Source organism: Mandrillus leucophaeus, unplaced genomic scaffold, assembly GCF_000951045.1.
Source record: "Mandrillus leucophaeus isolate KB7577 unplaced genomic scaffold, Mleu.le_1.0 Scaffold3, whole genome shotgun sequence".
NCBI lineage: Eukaryota > Metazoa > Chordata > Mammalia > Primates > Cercopithecidae > Mandrillus > Mandrillus leucophaeus.
The window spans coordinates 13,885,884-13,892,631 of record NW_012103142.1 but is presented as its reverse complement, the minus strand read 5'-3'; the positions used below and the strand labels follow the sequence as shown (position 1 = coordinate 13,892,631).

The window sequence follows — 6,748 nt, the reverse complement described above, 5'->3', positions numbered from 1 at the left end:
AAGGAAGGAAGGAAGGAAGGAAGGAAGGAAGGAAGGAAGGAAGGAAGGAAGGAAGGAAGGAAGGAGAGAGTGAGGGAGAGAGGGAGGGAGGGAGAATGGGAGGGAGAGAAGAGAGGGAGGGAGGGGAGCCAGAAGTGATACTACTCTCCTGTTACCTCTACCCTAGCCTAGCCTGGAAGAGCTAGAGGAGGACCAGTTAATGTGCAGGTCCCAGTGCACAGTGAAAACAGGGGGGCCCTGTTTAAAAATTATTAGTAATTTCCACATATTGACCACAGAGCATTAAACCAAGAGCAGGGCTCTTCTGGGTGCAAGGTGAGACCACACAGGTCACAGGTCCATGAAGCTGCCACAGCTAGAGAGACCTCATTAAAGAAACCATCCTGCTCCCCCCATTAAGAAAATGCATGCAAATGGGTACAAGCTAGGTCTCAGCGAATTATAATAATACTTGAGGTTTATTGAGTATTTAGTATGTGCCAGACACTCCTCTAAGCATATGATGTGTATTAACTAATCTATTACTCCAAAGTAGGTTTTATTATTACATCCGTTTTAGAGGTAAAGAAATTGGAGCTCAGAGAGGTTACGTAACCTGTCCAGTGTCACACAGCTGCTAAGTGGAGCCATGATTGCAAATCCAGTCAGCTGGGATCCAGAGCCCGTGCTTTTAATCACTATGCTCCTGTTTCTCTCAAAGCAAATACCATTTCTCCAGAACTCTCCAGTCCACGTCCCCTCCGAGTGTGGCAAACCAGGGCGAGAACAGAAATCAGTATTTGCTTACTCTTATGTCATAGTCTAAACCTACATATACATTCCAATATCTAATTTGCTTTTCATGGTTTTTTTTCCCTTCTATAAATGGGGACGCCTGTGTAAAACAAAGTAAAGAAGAGAAAAAAGAAAAGAAAATTTGCTGGTAATTCTATTAATCAGACATAACCACTGGTAATATATAGGTATATAGACATCTAGCCATCATACATGTTTCTCCAAATGCATTATACTTGAACTTTAAGTGTAATTGTCTATCTTGAAGAGTTTTCCAGACCACTAGATTTTCTCAGCAGCATCATGTTTAATGTCCCTCCACTATGCCATTTTATTTGTGTAAGATAATGTATGTATTCACATATTGTTGGACATTAGTGCCGTGCACCATTTTTGTTATTCAAAATAGTTCTGGGATCATAATTGTGTAGCTAAATCTTTGTATCCATCCATGATTATTTCTTGAGAAAAAAATCCTAGAATTTGAAACACTAGGTCAAAGGGCAAATTATATTTACTTAAGAAATTAAATTAAAACAAAACAAAAAGAAGACAGCACTGCCACCTTGCATTTCAAACATATTGCTGATTGCCCGTGGTGATGCGCAGAGGTTTCCTGCAGTGCACACACATTGGGACGGCCACTAACACTTTCTAATGATTTGTTTCATGGCTTCATACCATCTCTGTCCTGCCATCTCTGTTTTAGATTGTGGCCAAGAAATACCGCAACTATGATATCCCAGCTGAGATGACAGGCCTGTGGCGGTACCTCAAGAACGCCTACGCCCGTGATGAGTTCACTAACACCTGTGCAGCTGATAGTGAGATCGAATTGGCCTACGCTGACGTCGCCAAACGCCTCAGCCGATCCTGAGCACAGCCATTTTGCCCCATCCCCACTGCAGAAGGACTCAACCACTCCCCTAAGACTCCAGCTTCATAGACTCCTCTTTCTCACTGCCTTGAGGCACACTTTTTGTAATCAAGCCTCATCCTTGCTGGTATCATGGGAACTCCAGCTTGCTCTCTTTCACGAAGGTCCGCACCATCCCTGGCCTCCTCACATAGGAATCTAGCAGAAATGATAGACACAGTCCACCTCTTGGCCTGCCAGCCTGATCTGGGCTCAGCATGTTTGGGGTCAGTCAGTGTTGGAGAGCCCACATATGGGATTGCCACTGGCTTCTTCTGCCAATATCAAAATACCTTCTCAGATGCTTTAGAAACATGCAACACCAGCTCCTTTTCTACCCTCCTCTCCGTCCATACCTACAAGGCCAAGGACAAATGCCATCATCCTTCTTAGAAAGAGATCTATTACCCCATTAGGAGAGACAGAGAGAGTGAATGGAGGAGGACCGAGCTGGCTGTGGACTTGGGTGTCTGGTAAACACAGCTTCAGTCTCACTACTACTAACACTCCGGTTATTGGGCACTAAGGGCCAGACTGGAAAGTCACTTGAGACACAGTCTCAGTTTGTTGCAGTGCCAGGAATGCTGTGCTGCTGCTGCGCACCTGGCCCGTGCTGTCCCTGGCTTCCATGCTGTCCAGGCCCTGCCAGAAAAGGAAATTGGCATGCAATTCTAAACTGCAGTGACTGGGATGGGAGGGGAGGGGAGCAGTGTTGATGCCAAAAGGCCCACGGGGTCTACCAGCCATGGGGTTTGCTTGCTTAGGAGTAGTTGTTTCAGTGGTGATTACAGGCCTCGGTTTGACTGTGCTTACCAATGAGTGGTTTTTGAGCTATGAGAAAGTGTATGGGAGTGGGAGGAGGAGGGATGGGTGAAGACAAAAGAGTTCTTTATGACTCTTGATGTTCCCTGGTAAACTTTTAAAAAGGCCTTCTCTCATGATCTAAGCCTTGGACTGGTGGCGTCATGTAACTGCTAACCGTACAGTAAAAACCCAAGAACGGGCCAAAAATGTCTTCCCAGTTTCTCCAAGCTGCTTCTGGAATGCAGGTCTGTTGGCTGGGTGCTCTCCAGCAGTTGCTCCTGCCTGATTCGGCTGTAGCCTGTAATGGGTAAGAGCCACGTTTAGGAGGTGGTCAGATCATGGAACACCTTAGGAAGAAAGTCCATGAGCCTTTCTGACTAGAAAACCATGTGGCTTGAACTTGAAGAAAAATATAGACCCATCTGGGTTAATTTTCCTACAATCAGACTTAACTGCCAGATGAAAAAAAAGGAAAAATTTTTAAGCTAATATTTAACTCTTTTGTCATTCTCCTTGAGTTTCATCTCCTAAAAAGCTTACCCAGCCCGAGCTTGGGGACCTGCGCAGAGGAAACTAAGAAAAATACTCTCATCAACTCCCTCTCCCAGTGAACGCCCAGTGAGAAAATCCATTTGCCACAGGCCCTTACCTTCAACAATCCCCCTTCTATGGCGTTCGCTGGGAAAGGGTGAGGCTCCCAAGTGCCGGAAAGCCCCTGGACTTGGCTCATTTCTCAGCAAGGGCAGGACAGCACGGGTCCTTTCCATAGAAACATCAACAAATTCTAACCCAAGCAATCCCTGGACCTACCTGCCTCCAGGGATCTCTGAAGAAAAAAGGTGACCCATTGATCACATCAGAGGAGAGGAAGCAGGAGGCCTCCTAGAGCCCACTGAGGAAGAGGAACTTTCTCAGTAGGACACTTTATAAGCCTGAGAAAGCTTTGAAAAGACAGAATGAGTTGATTCATTTCCACCTCTAAAGGAACCTTTCCAGGTCCCCCTGGAAACTGTGCCCTGGAGATGTTTAACAAGGAGAACTGGTGAGGAAACAGTCCTTTTTTACTGTAGGGAAAAGCCCCAAACTGGCCTCCTGGGGAATGAGGGCTGGAATGATCCCGAAGGCCTTTTAATTAGTGTGAAATCCTGCTGTACTCAGAAATCCTTCCCCGAATTTACAGCACAGGCAAGATGACCTAAGAGGCAGTTTACTTCCCTGAGACCCACAGTTGGGCTGTTCTGGAAACACATCTGTGAATCATAGCCAATTGCCACAGAGAAAACAGAACCAAGCGTCCGGTGAGGCGACTCCACCCCAGAGAAGGCTGCAGAATTCCAAGGACTCGGATTGGATATTCAGAATTCAGCAACTGGCAAGTCCTTAAAAACAAACAGGCCAAACCAAATCAATATTGCTGTTTCTAGATGTCCCTTCTTGTGGTTGAGTTAGTTTTACAGAGATAAATATATTAAGGCAAGGAGGTGGGGATGTTATATGATCAATTATAGCCATTTAAAAGAGAGGGAGGAGTTACAGAAGGAAGGCACTTCTGGGTCCTTAATTCAGAAATATCTTCATATTTCAGAACTGGTTTGTCATATAGCGCAAGTGACTCTGGACTAAGAGTTACAGTGTCTTATGACTAGATTTATTATGGTATATTAAAGTAACAATACCATTAACATTACCTTCCTTTTTTTTTTTTTTCAAAAGAGATCTTTCTCCAGATGCTTCAGCCTGTCTAGTCTTCTTATCATATGTGCAGCACATCATGTCTCAGCAACAGTGTGGTGAGGTCCTTAGGTGGCCCAAGAACAACTCAGGAAGCATGGGAGGGTCTGTAGTTGGGACCCCACACTACACAGCTATAGGGTAGGAGGCTTCTTTGTCATTGGTCCTGAATGAATACGAATCGCTCAGAAAGCATTTTGGTGGCACAGAAAGGGGATGTATTTGTGTGGAGATCTTATTTTATTTTGTATTTATTTATCTCCTTTGACTTGCACAGCACTATTGGGGGTGGGGGAAGCAGGGTAGTGGGAGATGAAGAGAGAAGCAAGAGTCAAACTCAGAATGACTGAGTTGAATTTACCGTCTATTCAGCACTGCCTGTTTCTGAGGTTGGCCCAGAGAGAAGGTATTGAGTAAGATCTTAATGACTATAAAAAAGTAAGCTGGATAAGGAAAATCATGATGGATCCAGAGCACAGTTTCTTCAGCTCCTGATACAGAAAGTCAAATGCTTGATAAATTCAGTCACAGATGTGAGCATGGCTATATTCTTTTAAACAAGAGGTAGAGTGACCTAGCACTAAGCAAATGAACTGAAATGTCGGAAACACAGTCCATCAGCTTATTTGGCCACACGATCCCAAACTAGTTTTAGCTTGGGAAATTGGCCTGTCCTCAGCGTCACCTTCTTGTGCTGGTGGGGCCAGCGAAGTCTTGATCAGAAAAAGGCCACACCAAGAGTGAGGTTTCCCTGACTGCCTTTTCAGGCCCTTGTCAAATGAAACAACAGAAGCTCTTCACAGTTCTGTGCCCCATGGCCACTCGACAGACAGACAATACCAAGCATCTTGAATTGTTATAAGATGGGTCATGCCTGAAATAGATCTTGACCATATGAGAGTCCCAGAAATCAGCAAGGCCTAGACAAATAGGATTAAGAGGGAGGCAGAGGGAAGAAGGTGCAGGTTGACCTTGTAAAGAGTTTAGCATCACTGTGAGAGACTGTGTCTAAAATTAAACTGATCTAGAAGCAGCAGGTAGGTATTCGGTAAGTAATTCTGTGACTCGCCTCAATTCCCACTGGCCAGGGGTCATCTCAACTGCACAGTGAATCAAGATGCTGGTGTCATCCTTCTTGGAAAGAGGAAATGTTAACTCATGGTTATACAATGATTCCCAAGGGATCACTTTCTTATTTTTTTAAATGACATTAACGAGAATCTTTAAAAAAGCATCAGAGAAAGACGTGTGCATGTGAAGCACCCTGATTCTGATGTTACGAGAACTTAAGTGAACAGGACCTGCTGCACACAGCCCCATTGTCTTCTATCCATTTCTCTTTATCATTCAAAGCAAGCAACATGTGCCCTCCTCGTGAGCACACATTCTTCTCCTTTGTCAGTATGTGTCTCCCAGCTTAGTGTCAGGATACTTTCGATTCATAATTATGTATGATCCAATGTGTACATAATTTCATTTAACGTTATTTAAAGAAATAGATCCAATTTCTCTCTTGCAACCAAAAATAAATAAAATACATTGCCTCAATATAAGGTTTGGGTTATTCTGTGTTTCTATAGAGGCAATCTGTTTTTGGTAAAATGTACTTTTAAGGATCCAGTCATCTAAAGTATTTTATGTAGAGTTAGAGATTTCACAATATTGACTATACATATATTTAAAATACAAAATATCCAACTGATGTTTGAATTTGTCTTACTTTCCTGACCACCTCATTGTTCCATTCTATAAGGTGGGGAGTTAACTAGCTTAACAAAAGATGCTTAGCTTTTGTAAAAGAGCAAGTGTTTCATTTTACAAAGACACTCCAAATGATAGTTACTTGATTTTCTCGAGACCTTGAACTGTGGTGATGAAATAACAGGACTTGCTTTCAAGCCTGAATAAATGTAAAATGCCTTTTAATGAAGATAGAGCTGAGTGTTTTCCTCATGAATCTGAACCAATTACAAATTTGTGTTCCAGTCTTGATTGGTATTGACTGATTCAAATAAAGTTGGTTTATTTTCACATATTACAAAAGTGGTCATCTAACTTCTTATTTGAGGTGGGGATTTCCTATGCTGTTTTAGATGACAAGTATGAAGTACCTTTTTTCCACATAAAGGTTAATTTATTTTCCCATTATAAAGGGAAATGTTTACTCTTTTTAAAAATCAAAAGCATGCCTGAATAATTTTCGTATTTTAGTAGAGATGGGATTTCACCATGTTGGCCAGGCTGATCTCGAACTCCTGACCTCAAGTGATTCGACTGTAACCCCAGCTACTTTGGAGGCTGAGGCAGGAGAATTGCTTGAACCTGGGAGGTGGAGGTTGCAGTGAGCCGAGATCACACCACTGCACTCCAGCCTGAGTGACAGCAACAGAGCAAGACTCCCTCTCAAACAAAACAAAACAAAAAAATCAAAAGCAAATGGAAAGGAGTAAGAAGAAAAGGAACAGCACAAAGTTTGTGAACCAGCCATCCTAGAACCATTTTTTTTTGCAAGGCTAAATAAAC

The 6,748-nt window shown here is 43.1% G+C and overlaps 1 protein-coding gene across 2 annotated transcripts in view; it reads left to right on the top strand.

The window, feature by feature from the left end:
* The window catches only part of CLIC5 (chloride intracellular channel 5), a 182,723-nt gene extending 176,455 nt beyond the window's left edge, over nt 1-6,268 (top strand). For both annotated transcript variants that reach the window (XM_011986850.1, XM_011986851.1), the window contains exon 6: nt 1,484-6,268. In XM_011986850.1, the coding sequence (XP_011842240.1) occupies nt 1,484-1,651 (168 nt within the window). In that variant the 3' untranslated portion in view covers nt 1,652-6,268. The remainder of the gene's footprint in view (nt 1-1,483) is intronic.
* The last annotated feature ends 480 nt before the right edge of the window (nt 6,269-6,748 follow it).